This window comes from Zonotrichia leucophrys, chromosome 1A (assembly GCF_028769735.1).
Source record: "Zonotrichia leucophrys gambelii isolate GWCS_2022_RI chromosome 1A, RI_Zleu_2.0, whole genome shotgun sequence".
Lineage (NCBI taxonomy): Eukaryota > Metazoa > Chordata > Aves > Passeriformes > Passerellidae > Zonotrichia > Zonotrichia leucophrys.
Window position 1 is genome coordinate 68,800,465 of NC_088170.1, and position 14,456 is coordinate 68,814,920.

At 41.7% G+C, this 14,456-nt stretch overlaps 1 protein-coding gene across 3 annotated transcripts; it reads right to left on the reverse strand.

The window, feature by feature from the left end:
• Window positions 1-1,451: 1,451 nt before the first annotated feature.
• Window positions 1,452-13,703, reverse strand: RBM17 (RNA binding motif protein 17). 3 transcript variants are annotated; one of them, XM_064703079.1, is made up of 12 exons: window positions 13,629-13,703; window positions 12,342-12,482; window positions 11,125-11,241; window positions 10,128-10,294; window positions 8,195-8,292; window positions 7,613-7,669; window positions 5,733-5,874; window positions 4,649-4,800; window positions 3,930-4,003; window positions 3,472-3,570; window positions 3,078-3,150; window positions 1,452-2,933 (listed from the first exon to the last, which is right to left on the reverse strand). In XM_064703079.1, exons 2-12 carry the CDS (start codon window positions 12,462-12,464, stop codon window positions 2,830-2,832), a joined length of 1,206 nt encoding a protein of 401 aa, XP_064559149.1. In that variant the 5' UTR covers window positions 12,465-12,482; window positions 13,629-13,703; the 3' UTR covers window positions 1,452-2,829. The 3 variants fall into 3 exon arrangements, with proteins under 3 accessions (XP_064559149.1, XP_064559151.1, XP_064559150.1); XM_064703081.1 differs by having other exon boundaries at window positions 2,654-2,933; window positions 8,195-8,289; XM_064703080.1 differs by lacking the exon at window positions 13,629-13,703 and adding an exon at window positions 12,567-12,778 and having other exon boundaries at window positions 2,654-2,933.
• Window positions 13,704-14,456: the final 753 nt, after the last annotated feature.

Genomic DNA, 14,456 nt, shown 5'->3' on the forward strand with positions numbered 1-14,456 from the left:
TTAGGAAACCATAACTGAAAAACACCAAGTGCTTCACCTGAAGCACTAAACCAGTAAGGTAAATGTTCCTAACAGCCCATCATCCTCTTCACTTTCTGTGAAATCAGAACCTTTTAGGGCACCACACAAAAAGACAAACAAAAATATTATTAATGCTTCAGACCAGTCACCACAAAGGTACATGACAGAATGAGGTGGCTGCACAATATCCAGGGTGTAAAGACAAACCACCAAGTCAAACTTGGTAGCTGCAAAGAGCTCCAAATTAAGAGCTGCTGAGCCTTTGGAAAGGGCACTCACTGATGAAACAGAGGAGAAAACTGGATGTGTAAGCAGGAAGAGCTGGAGGTGTTAGATAAAAAGTTACTTGAGAAGCTACTAGAAATAGAAGTCAGTGGCAAGATTCCAGAGGAGGCCAATTCTCCAGCAGAGAAGTAAATTCAGAACCAAATATTTCAAGGTATGCAAGGTACAAACATGCCTGAGGAAGTCTAAGCCAACACATTGTGTTGAAAAACAGGGAGAAGGTGCATTTGCCAAAAATGCTTCCTGCTAAGGAGACAAAGTCTGCCCCCAGAGCTCAGTGAGTGCCTGAACCTCTGCAGGTTTCCAGAGCTGTGCAGGTTTGCTTGCATCACCTGCTCACACACCTGGCTCCACTGTCACGTGTTTGTGCAGCCTCCACCACACAGATGGAACTCAGGGGAGGTAAATCTGCTCCAGGTTTGCTTCCTTCAGTATCCCCATGGTACAGAAAAACACCTCATTTATAGCATGAATCTCCTACACAAAATACTAAATGAACAAACCCTCTCCCCTACATTTTCATGGATAAACTTTACTCCTGTCTTCAATCACCATAAGGATTCTCAGAATGAAATGGTTCAAAAGTTGCCAATAAAGCCATTTTCAGCAAATGGAAAACCTTCAAGTTATCAGACTGGAAGCTGACAAGCTGGTGCTGAAAAGCAGAACAGCTGGTTCAAGGCACACAAAACAGCCTGTGTACCTCAGGAAATACTTACAGCCTAGTCACTCAAGAGGTATTTGCTGAAATAAGAGCCATAAATATATCACATTGCTTAAAGCCAAGTCATATTTCAAGCTAAGTTCAGATCACATTCTATCTGCTACCAGTGGTTAAACTTTCTACAGCAGCCACTCAAATTATTTGAGTACTACAAGCAAACCTATGCTAATTCATAGCAGGCTAATCTGTTTTACTACACAGCAGCAAAGACCTTAAAGTGTTGCTCAAAAACAAGGAGAAAACAAAGAGCAGAGGCAGGAACAGATCTAGATTCTAGATTTTTGCCCCAAGTTCTGTGGTTTTGATGTCAGGGCTGTTCCTCACCTCTGCTGCAGTGAGGGTGGAGCAGAGGAAGTGCCCAACTCTGAGGAACTGCCCTGCCCAACACAAGAGCACAGTAAGGAAACCAACACACAGCAGGTAAAATACCAGGTTTTTTAAAAAATTCTGTTTTACAAGCAAATGTTTGTACAGAGGTTGGTGGAACACAAGCAGACAAAATAAGCAAAACACAAGAGCCAAGGGTTTGTCATAGAAATCTGCAGCCAAAACTCAACAAAAGGGCAGGAACTGGAGATATTCACAGCATTGAACTACAGGTGTGTCCCCCCTCTCCCCAGTCCATGTGTGTAACAGGAAAAAAACATCCAGCATCAACTTTCGAACAGCTAAAACACCCTCAGGGCTCACAGCCACCTCAGTATCTCCACAATTCTGGGTGCAATGGGGCACAGAGACAACTTCCACCATTCCAGAGTCCCCTCTTGGCATCTCTTCGTCACACACTGTTCCCAAACAAAAGGCAAACATAAAACCAGGAGCAGAAAGAGCTGTGTACTATTTCACATCAAGTTAAAACTAAGAGTAGTAGTGTTTAGTAGTTTGGTTTGTCAACTCTTTAGATTTTCATGAGAACTTCCCTCCATGGCCTCCTACTTTGAAAACTTCCACAAGCACTCCTTCCCAAAAGAAAGCCTAACCTTGATGGTATTGGACCTCAAAAATAGAAATATAAACAGAAAGAACAAATGGTTAAACAAAGTCAGTTGCCTATGTGTGAGTTAGAGAATGAGATTCTGACAGCTGGCCAGATACAGGAAGGAGTTTCCCTTCTCCCTACTAATGACCTGCAACCAGTTATCCCAGGATATTCCAGCACAGAGCTCCTGCTAAGAGTCTTAATAATTCCCCCCTTTCTCCATTTCCCTGGATTAGACATGGATTTTCTTTTGCTCTGTGAAGCCAGACTCAATCCTTGTTATTTCAGTCTCCATTCTGGCACAGAAGCTTTGTCCTGAAGAACAAACCAGCTGCTACTGTGCAATGACCCAAATCACTGGTGTGCAGAGATGAGGACTCAGGAGAGCAAGGCTCTAACTCTAGGAGAGACCATCAGGGAAGAGCAGATCACAGCACACAGTCCTTGTCCAAAGCTTCACACTTATTGTGGATCCAGCACAGGGACTCCATGATGAAGCAGAACAAAGAAAGCAGGAATACAAAGCATCTCCTCAGCAGTGGGTTTTCAACAGAGCAAAGTCATCTGAAAGCTCAAAAAAAAAAACCAGGATCCCCAGAGCAGAAAGCAGGAATGTGCAATTCAAAACCACACAGACGTGAATCTTACTTTCAAAGGGCTTTATATTACAAAAAACCATAAGTGACAACGAATGTGTAAAATCCATTCAATGAGGCTTGTTTCCAGTCTGCCAGGAAAGCTACTTTTCTCTTCTTTATTCCCAGCCTACTGCTGAAAACCTGATTGCCAAAACAATGACACCCGAGCTAGATTTTTGAAATCAAACTTGTTCTGCCAGATCCAGCACTCTGAACTTGTCCAGGTTGTAAAAACAAGCCTTCACCACTCTGCCTCCAAAGTATCTTCCATTTAGATCCACAACAGCTGGAATTGAAACAAGGAGCAGATCAGCAAGCAGCAATCCAATAAAATAAACATCTATTTAACTAAACAGCCTGAGCAGTGAGACTGTTTAATCTCTCTACAGAAGTTACTCTGAGCTGCACAGGACACAATTTAGGATCCTACCTTTGATGGCAGATTCAACCCGTTCAAACTCTAAAAATATTCTTACAGCTTCATCATCAGGGGCACCAGGGATCTGAAACAAAACAAAAACCCCAAGCCACAAGTAATTAAAACAGTAGTGAGAACATTGTTTTCAATTGCTTTTCTTCCCAAAGGCAGTGAAAGAGCAAAATAAAAAGGTTCCAAAACCAAAATACTCAAGTGGTTTTTACACAGTTGCTATTGTTATAAGCTTGTATCTTACAGATATAGAAAATCCAGAATTCCAACACAGTAAAGGACCCTGAGAGATTTTCTATGTATGGCTCTCTTAGGCAGTAACACTCCAGGTGTGAGGGATGAGTGCCCAGTTTACTCTCAGAGCAGCCAAAAATAGAGACAGATTATCTCTTACCTCAAAGATGACACATTTCCCAACCTTGCCATATTTCTCACATTCCTCCTTAGTTTCAACTTCAAGGTCTTCATCCACCTCCCCAGCACCAACCATGTTCTGAAAGTCAAAAACAAACCCAGCTCACTGGATGGAGTCTGTGCAGGTGATTGTGTGGACAAATCACAGATGCTCTGTGAACTGTGACCACAAATAGTTTAAAAGCTTAAGAGCTACATGAGGAGACAGCTCCCTGTCCTAAGGCAAGGGAACTGCACAATTGAAAGCAGTGTTGACTTAAAGTCACAGCCTGTACCCCAGAAGTCACATAATTCCTCCAGAACACAGAACACCATGTGGGTGCAGGCCAGAACCATTCGAAATGTGCAGAGTTTTGTATCAGGAACAGAAGTTTAAACATCAGGAGCAGAGGTTTAAACATTTCAACACCAAGACACATTCCCTGACTCCCAACTCACCCTCAGTAAGACCACTTTGGTTGGGCATTTCAGGATCTCAGTTAAGGGGTTGGAATCTGCCTTCTTGCCCGTTTCTGTTTGAAGACAAAACAGTGAATCATGATATAATTTAAGATTAAAGCTCAATTAGGGACTTTTATCAGAATCTTATTGATCAAATGGAATAAAAGCTACAAAATGTACTTTCATATTGGTGAGGAATAGTTATTCACAACTTGTAGCTACCTGGAATGACAGTAAGCAGAAAAATAAATTCCAAAGGTGTGAATTCAGCAGTAACACTGACAATGTACTACTTCTGAGACGGAAATAATTCCTAAGCTCAGAATTGTATCATAAGAACTACAAGACTAAAAGTATTCTGACTTCTACCACTTGTACACAGAAGCCTGGATGTTGTCTGAAGATCAGACAAGAGCAGGGAAATGAGAGCAATATCAACAGGATGAGACAGGGAAAAAGCTCTAAGGGCAGAGCAGGATCAGCCCTGGAAGTGAAGATGCTTCCCCAACACTAAAAGAGGACAACTGATGGAGGAAGGGAAGGATGAGCTAAAAAAATGCATACAGGATCACTTTACAAAAAGATAAAAAAATATAAATTTCTACAAGAACAAATATGACTCATTTTTCCAACTCTTAATGTTTTCAACAAGGACAGATTGTAAACAGAAATCGAGGAGCTTCATTTTTCATACATTTGGTGCAGGACACAATTACCTTTCTCTGTAGATTCACCAACAATGATCTTGCCACCCCTCTTGCTTGTTTTCTCTACTGACAGTGCTGTGCTGAGCCCCTGTTCATGTTTGCCCAGCCCCTGGCCCTCTCTGAAACCATATTTCTGCATGATTTTGTGAGCAACTGTCCCCCTGCAATGAGAAAAAGAAAAAAAAGTTCATAAAGGTTCTTCCACAAAACATTAACATTGCATTTCTCCTGAGTGCTCAAATATCCTACCTCCTAAAACTGCCTTACACAGGGGCAGAAAGTACAGGAGCTTCTACAAGTTACATGATTTTTTTTCTAAGCAAAAGGCTAAAAAGTCTGGCTATGTAATGCTGAAAGATTAAAACCCTAAGTCACAGAAGAAATAGCCAATTGTGTGGTCAAAGTAAGGCAGGTCAGGTCAGATTTTTAGCCCTTCCTTCAATGAAGTTAGGGTTCCATGGTAATACTAATTAGAGGTGGTAGCAATGCACAAGCTGGTCCAACTGTACCAAGTTTGATTATCTTGTCCTGGACAATTTAAAAAAAAACCCAATAAACCCAAAAATGAGGTCTCTAAACTGTTTTTAGCTATAGATTCACCTTCATTTGTTGCCACAGTAGTTGACACAACATCACATACAAGGCAGGAAAGTGACTGGGCAGATTTGCAGCCACAGCTGCTACATTCATGTAAAATACACTGTGAATTTTACAACAAAGCGGAGCTGAAATGATTTGAAATCTCAATTTGCTGGTATGTAGCAAATTTAAGACAAAGCTGAAAAAGTAACCTAGATAGAACTAACATGCCACCTGTGTTTTCAAGTACACTTCATTGCCATAAACACTTTATGCTGGAGTGTGGCTTAAAAGCACAGCCTTGAATGCAACCACCTCAGATGTGTTTTTCCCAATCCTCTCAATCCACATTTTTTCCTGTATCCTGCCAGTTTGCACTCTCTGAACTCAGACTAACCCCACACATGCAATGGGTTGTGCTCTTCTCTCCTGACAAACTATTTCAAGCTCTTGGTTTCCACCACTTTCCAATGCCTTTTCCCACAAAATGTGCAGGAGGCACTCATTGATTTACCCCATGTTGGCAAGGAAGGAGTTGCTGGGTCCTGTGGGGGAACGAGGTCTCTCTGGCTCATCGTACACTGGGGGAGGAATTGCTGCTTTGGAAGAAGGTGCCCGAGGTCTTGACTCCTCCTCATATGGGAATGATGCTACAGCTGGAAAAAAAAAAACACATTTGGGTTTTTTTCAATAAAATCCTAACAAACTACGAAAAGGTTTTACACATAAATCCAAATGAGAAGAATGTTTCCTTTGCACACACTGCTTTGACATCCCCTCACTTCTCTCTCTGAAACAACATCTGAGTTATTCTGGATTTTCCTCATTGGATGCAGATTGAATATGGATTAGATTTGAATCCAATCCAATATAGAATCTATATCCTCATTAGATATAGATTTCCACAGCTCTAGAATGCATTCATTAACCTCTTATTAAATGGAGAAAAAGAACATTAAGAGACGACCTGCACTACAAAGAGATTATCCAGAGGACAAACTCTCATTCACCAGGAAGAGAATTAAGACAAAAATGGATCAATGCACACAACTCAAGGCCCAAGGACTGTAATAAAAATACACTGCACATTTGCAGAGAAATCAGTCTATTAAAAAGAATGAATGTAACTCATCTCACTGGAAATTTCTGAACTGCAGCTATTCCTGGGGATGGAGATGGATCTGGGTATCTCAATCACACTAGTTAAATTATTAAATCACCTTCCACTGACAACTTAAATAGCAAAATGAAAATTAAAAAAGCCTACTAGAACACTAGAAAAAAAATCACTTTTGAATGGACTTATGGACTTTTATCAGACTGACCTAATTTCAGAATATTTTCTTGTACACTAGCTCTTGTATCTTATCAAATAAAAGGCCAGACATGAAGTTTGAGGATGTAATATGAGGAAAAAGAATTCCTATTTAAACAGAAGATGGACTGGACTATGGGACTTTTGCTACACCAATATTTTCTTGTTTTCTTCCAGCCTGGATTTGAGCACCAAGTAAGAAGCAATACAAAGATTTCCTTGTCACATTTTAAAAACTGTCTCCTTAAGGGTATATCTACTCTTTCCAGCATATATCTACTTTTCCTTGACACTGATCAATTGCTCTTAATTATTTACTCAAAACAATGTCTTTCTCTTTTGAATGTTTATACATATCAAATGCTTTCACTGTATCATTCACTTAAGTTCTGAGGTACTTTCTACATTTTAATCTTGTCATAAATACAATGAGGACTCTTAAAAAAATTTTGTGTGCATAAGATTTTTTTCTTATTATTATTTTTTAAAGCAGAAACATACTGGTAATTGCTTTAAATTTCAAAATTTACAGCAGTTAGACATGGAAAAAATAAAGGAATGGTTTTGTTCCTCTAGCAGGATGATGCCATCTCGTGGACAACTGAGATCCTCACACCACCACTGCACACAAATCTCTTCAGCTAAACTGCATCCTAGAAAAATTTATAAAATTCTGTCTCTAGTGCAAAAGTCCTTTAGAAAATATATTCACTAAGGAGCTCCTCAAGGAAAGAGCAATGGAAAAATTCCCTCTGCAGACTGTGGAGGTTTCTAATCTACCCAGAGAAATCTGCCTATGATATTTCTTTCATATCAGAAGTGAGTAGCTGCACATGGTTGTAAGAGCCCAGTTTGCCAAGCCACTTGTCCAGCAATGCAAAAAGATTTCTTCAGCACAGAGATGTGAAGCAGGGCAGCATCACAGGTCCCCCACAGCCTCCCCCCATGAACCAAGAACTTGTTCATGCCCTGCTGCTACAAAGAATCCAATGGGAAAAGCAGGAGGACTTAACTAAATAGAAAGTTGAGTAGGAAATGAACACTGCTGGGTTTAGAGAAGAGGATTTTGGAGCACTCACGTTCTTTGTCTTTCTCCACGAGAGAAGTGGGTGGTGCAATGGCAGCTCCTCCCATACCTGTGAGCAAAAGGGAACACAACACATTTGCAGGATATCACAACAGACTTAAATTATTTGCTGTAACTTTGTTGCTGAAAGACAATAAAGACTAATTTTGTTTATGCAAAGACATATTTCTGACCTACATCACCTGACAAGCTCTGAGGGCACTGATGTAACAAATGCAGGAATGAAAGGCTGCAATAGTGAAAACTCAGTGATTCTTACAGCCTGATTTTATGTCATACCTCATCCCTTCCCTGGAACCTACACCATGCAGAAACTTACAACACATAGGTACAAACTAAGGTTAAACAGAGCTATTTCCACAAGTAATTTGGCTGCCACCTGCCTCCATGGAAAAATACCAGTATTGTACATTACATTATGTTGTAATAAAATGCCAGATTTATTCTAAAGGCTCAGAATGAACAGTGTACTCATGTGAGGACAGAGAAATCCAGAATCCATGAAACAGGACTGTGAATTCCCCTCCCTCTTTTTCTCCTCTTTCCACACCAGAACCATAAGCAGTTCCCTTACTTCTTTTCCGTCTCTCCCTTTCATAATCTTCATCTTCATCAGAATCTGGGTCTGGTCGTCTCGAAAAGCCACTGGCTTCATGTCTGTCCTTACGCCTTCTAGGAGACACAGCAAGTTAGATGAGAAACCATGGAAGTTAACTCTTGCTTTTAATTTGTGATCCCACCTCTGCAGGGTGAATTATTCTGCTCCACCCAACTGGCATTTAACACACTTCCCATGAAAGTGCAAGTTAACACCTTCACCATTTGTTTCTTTGCTTTTACCATCATGGGGCATTTTTGGTTAAACAGAAGATGGATCTAAGTCAAGATTATTTTCTACTTGCAAGTGAGCCAAGAAGAATGCATGGAAAGGAGGAGGAATCTGAATAAATCCTGTCTAAACAGAACAGTGACTGAATGGAAAAGGCCTTGCATGGAACAGAGAGCAAGGCAGCAGACATTAATTAATCAATCACCCTGCTTTGGACAGAACCCCTTTCATATTTCCCATCACAGACTACACAGAGCAGTATCATTTACTGAATAAAAAATATCCTCATGCTTAAACATCAGATTGTTGAGACACTTGCTTAGCAATTAAAATAAGATTCAGGAATAATTTCTAATAAGAAGTAAGGAATGCTTCAAGATTTGTTTGCACTTCAGCTGTTCTATGATGCGATCAGGGAATTGCTCATTTTAATACAACAAAAAGGAAAAGCACTTTTCCTCAAAAGTTAAGTGCACACCTAGTGCACAAATCAAATCTCATTCCTAGCACAGCCACAAAAACTGTGCTAAAGGATGACAAAACAGATTTACTGTGGAACCACACAATTTCTGAATCTCTACCCTATGAAATCAAAACAAATGTGCAGCCTGAGCTTCCAAAGAACACACCTGATGAAGGCTTGGCTGAGATTGTTTCCCTGCTTGAAATCTGAATTTATTATGAATTTTTCACCTCTTTTCTCTAATGCTTACATGTATAAAAATATAACTAAAGAGCAGTCAATGCTGAAGCTGTGGGAATGACATCCCAGATTCCTGAGGTCTTGCATGCCAGCAGGGCAGAGCCTCAGGCATTGCTTCTCCATCAAAACAATAAAGTTAAAACCAAAAGAAGACAGAGAAGACCCAATGACTAGAGATATTAATCTCCACAATCTAAACAGGACAGCAGAACTGTAATTCCAGATGATTCATACTCTGATGAGGATGGTTTATTCACTTCACTTGAAATGAGCAAATGTAATCTTCTGCTTGGCTGGCAGACATTTTACCACTTAGAACAATCAGACACTGAATCTGCATTCAACTTCCTTAACATGATTACAGAGATTTCTTATTTCAGGGAAAGGGCATTTAAAATAAAGCAGTATTTTCTTTTGTCCAGAGACAATAGATTAATAAACATATAATTAACTTACTTAATAATTAAATTAGTGATTGCAGAGTATTAAAAAAGGAAATGCAATTATGCCTCTCAAAGGCTGTACTAGCTACATTTAAAACTGAATTAATCCATGGATCAGTTTGTAGTTTTTAGAAGCAGAAAGGATGGTTAATCACTTAGTGTTGAAAAAGTTTTTCTGTAGTCAGGTGACAATGACATCAAATACTCTAAAACACCTGCAAGGTCAAAGTCTGCTAATGATGCATGATATACCCAAATATTGCTGCTATTATTGAAACAAAGTAAATTTAGAATAATTTTGACAAGGGACTTTCACCCAAAGAGGCTGCAAAGCTGATAATTCTTATTGTTTTTGCACTACTTGGTGATTTTTACCAAGAGCATTAAAACATATTAATGAAAACACTGCTCTTGTTTCTACAAGCATGCAGTATTCACACTCTCAGAACTTCCAAGAATGTAGAGAGATAAAATTAAATAAATTGACATGGTTATTTAGATACTATGCCAAGCCTCTAAACAAAAGCCTTACTTTTCTCTCTCCTCAATCTCCTTCTGCCTCTCCAGCTCCCGCTGCCGCTGCCGCTCCTCCCTCTGACGTTTCACCACCTTCTCGTAGTCATTTGGGAACATGGGATCATACTCATCTGCCAGGGGAATCAACACATCTCCTGCAGAAAAACCACTGGGGACAGGATCCTGGAAAAAAGAGAAATTCTTTTTTGAGCTCAGATCTGAAAACAACACCCAGCTGGAAAGGAAAAATTTAACACTTCCGATTCCTTCTGTAACGTCAGGTAATATCCTAATCCCACTGGTGCTAGAAGAAATCTTGGCTCTTTTTAAATCTAACATTTCATCCAGTCTCTCATTACATGAAATTTTTCCCATGAAGAAAGAACCACCCCCTCCCCTTGCAAAATGTAAATCAGCAGCAAATGAGCATGGACAGGAATTTTTCAAACCCCATTAATGCATTATTAGAAGCTTTATGACATCTTTTGCTGCAACCATCTGCAGGGTCCTCCCACACAATCTCATCAAGCTTTTTATCAGCTGCTATTAATGTAATACCAACAGAGGCACACAGACTGTTCTCTAATCTGAAAGAACCATTTCAGAACTTTTGCTTTGAAAAAGCTGCAGGGAGAGAGTTTCTCTTGAATCCTTACCACAAGAAATTCATTTAAAAGGTTAGGTGGCTTTAGTTCTTTTATTTATCAGCTGATTGTTATACAGGTCCAGTTCCAACACTGGTGCAAACACAATTAGAGTCATTATTTAGCTGCCCAAATTGCTGTCTTGCCAAGTAATTTGAAGGATTCTAGGATTCTAAGAACACTTTTTTATAACTGCACATTAACCGTGGTAATTCCATGCTGTACCACACATAAGTCTGAATGAAACTGAAATTTTAATTAAAGAACTCTCAGCAGAGGAATATATTCTCAGAAAACAATCAGGTTTTTGACCACTAGGAAACATTAAACTTCCAAAACATTTGGAACTTTCAGCTGCCCTGGGCTCACCTTCAGCCCAGCTGCCACGTGAGGGGGAGTGTCCACGATCTGTCTCTCATCAGAGGAGCTGCCTCGTTTCAGGTCAATCACTGGAGCGAGGACTGTGGTTTGTTTTGTTCTCTGACTCTGCAAAAATCACCAGAACACACAATGTCTAAAAAAGATAAAGCAGTTTTCTAAAAATCAGCTTGCTTGATATACTTTGCTGTAGGTGAATAGTCCTAGGTTTTGACTGAGAGCAGAAACACACATTAAAAATTCATCCAATCACTTCAGGTGAGTTTGAACTTAGTTTCTAAGAAACTTGGATTTATTTCAAAGATCTACTGCTCTTCCAATTTATCATCAGATAAAATATTTTAAACTTTTCTGAACTCTTGAATTTTCTAATCCTATTCTATTTTTCTGTTGGGCTATGGATACACTGCACATCAGTTACATGGACAAAGAATATAACAAATACAGCAGCCAGTAAATTTCATCCAGTTTGTTCCAATTTTCAACCAAATCCTGCCCCCAATTTCAGCAGCATAAATCAGGAGTAATTCCAGTGAAAAAATGCTATGGCTACTTAGGTATCTGACATCAGCGCTACTGATTCTTCTTTTAATTAATTAATTTCACTACAGAACCTATAGAGCCCAAAGAGCACCTGTGTCCTGCCTGAACCAAAATATCAACGCTGCTCAAAGAAAAAGGGTGAGATTAAAAGAAGCAGCAATAAAAAGAGAAAATGGCTCTGTAACAGTCTAATAAAAATCAGCTGGCACTCCTTCTTTTCATCTACTCTGGAAATATTTCCTGTAAAATTTCTAATACATAATGATTTGCAGGTTAGCACCAACAGCCTTTAAATAACAACCATAAATAATGTAAACATGTAAATAATCAATTATAGAGTGACCCCTATTTACATTAAAAAATAATTTTATAAAGCTGAATGTTATGATCTTTAAAGCTAAACTTGAAGATCAGCTTTTGGCTCTGCTGGCTAAAAGCTCAGAGGTTTGCAGCACATACATTACTGCTTCCTTCAGTTTTAATTTTGAAACCCTTCCTCTAAGAAAAATGAATTTTCCCTTTTCCCCCTTCAGCTTTGCCAAGCTCTTTGCTACAAACTCACAGACAAATGCCAGCAAAATTACCTGATTATCAAATCAGTATTCTGAGGTCACAAACAATACACTGAACAGGAAAAAAGTCTGAAAAACAGGAAGGGACTGTACCTTTGCTTGTGTGAGAGCTGCTTTCTTCACCTGCAGCTGAGACTGCAGCAGTTTGAAATTCTTGGACCAGCCTTCTGTTTTGGAATCGCTGGTCTCAACCCCCAAGTCATCGTAAAGTGACATTTTCTCTTCAATTTAAAACTGAAAGACAAAAGGAAAAAAAAAACTTCAAATGACACCATAAATCTATTTCCAGGTTATTTGCTAATAGTTTGAGTACCCCACCTTTTATTTCACTTTTCCTAAAGCCAGAGAAAAGTGACCTTTTTCTGGCTAGTGGTCAATATACAAAACTAGAGCAAAGCTGTATAAAAGTAACAGTTTGAAAGGTGATGAGAACTGCTCAAGAATTAATTGAATCCTGCAGAGGCTTATGAACAATTAGGGCTTAATAGCAAGAAGTTTACTGCAAAAGGAAAGGTTTTTGAGGATTATCTGGCTTTGGGATGAGTACAGAGCGGGTTATAAAGGCACAGATGCACAGGATGAGGACAGGGTGTGGCAGGAATTCCCACCTGCCACAGAGCAGTGGGATTTTGGCAGCAGGACCGATGCTATCCAGGGGGAGACAGCAGGCACTGGGGAATCACAGAATCAATCAAGGTAGGAAAGATCTCTGCGATCGAGTCCAAATCTTGTCTGAGGATCAGCTTGTCACCCACACCAGAGCACTCAGTGCCACATCCGTTTTTAAGTTGGACATCTCCAGGGATGGAAACTTCACCACCTCCCTGGGCAGTCTGCTCCAAACCTTAACCACCCTTTCTGATAAGAAATTCTTCCTGATGTCCAACCTGAACCCCCCCTGGCACAGCTTGATGCCATCTCCTCTTGTCCTGTCGCTTGTTACCTGTGAAGAGAGCCCGACCCCCTCGGACTGTCCCCTCCTGTCAGGGACTGGTGGAGGGCGAGAACTTCCCCCTGAGCCTCCTCTGCTCCAGGCTGAGCCCCCCCAGCAACTCCTCCTCAGAGCGGTGCTCCAGGCCCTTCCCCAGCTCAATGTTGGACCGATGGATGGATGGATGGCGCTGTCACCGCGGGAAGGGACAAGGCAGCGAAGCACAGGAGCTGTCCCCACGGTAAAAGGAAGGGCGGGCTGCGACCTCCGTCACTCTGGGAACAGAGGGGGCAAAGCAGGCCCTGACGCCCCCCCCCATCTTCCACACAAACCGAACCGTCCAAGGAGCCGCTGAACGTGGCACACCCGCCCTGCCCTGCCCTCCCACACCCGCAGGGCCCGGAGCCGCCTCCCCACACGGCCGGGCCGGGCCCGGAGCCGCCGCTCACCCGTCCCGGCGCCGCCGCCGCCATGAGCCGGCGCTGAGCCCGCCGGGAAGGGCCGCGCCTGCGCACAGCGCCCCGCGCCGCTGCCGCCACAGCGCCTTCCGGCGGCGGGAGGAGGGAGCGGCAGCGCCGCCATTGCCGCCCCTCGCGGCCGTTCTGAGGGGACTGGGAGGGCGGCACGGCAAATCCCGGGAGTTTGGAGGGCGGCGCGCCTAATCCCGGGAATGGGAGAGGCGGCACGGCTAATCCCGGGACTGGGAAGGCGGCACGGCAAATAATACAGCAGTCAGGCTGGGAGGGCGGCAGGGAGTGCAGGAGGCGGGTAGAATGCTGTCCCCGCCCCAGCTGCCCTCGCGGAAGATAAGCCCGAGTTCCTTTGGGTTCTCACGGTGCCCGCCAAGTGTGATCTGCGCTCTCGGAGGTTTTATTTACTCATAGAATCCCTGAACCACGTCTGAAGGAGGCCACGGGGATGGGGAAGGGTTTGGAGGGGAAGCCCTGAGGGCGCTTGGGTTGTTTAGGAGCGCTGGACAGCCTCACTGGAATCTTCAGCGTCCTCCCGAGAGCAAGGGGGCAGGCGCTGCTCTCTACGGTGACCGTGACAGGAGCCGAGGGCAGGGCTGGATTTATACCAGCACTGTTTGCTCTGGATGTTCTGCGTGAAAAATGCGTGTATTTTATGATTGGCTTTTCGCAAATATTAAAATGAATATTATATGTGTTGTGTTAGAAAGTAATGCTGTATTAAGGCTCTTAAGTAGCGTGTTAAATATAGTTTTGGGTTATTAAAAAATGTTAAAATAGAAACTAAGCTATGTAGGATACTTTTTT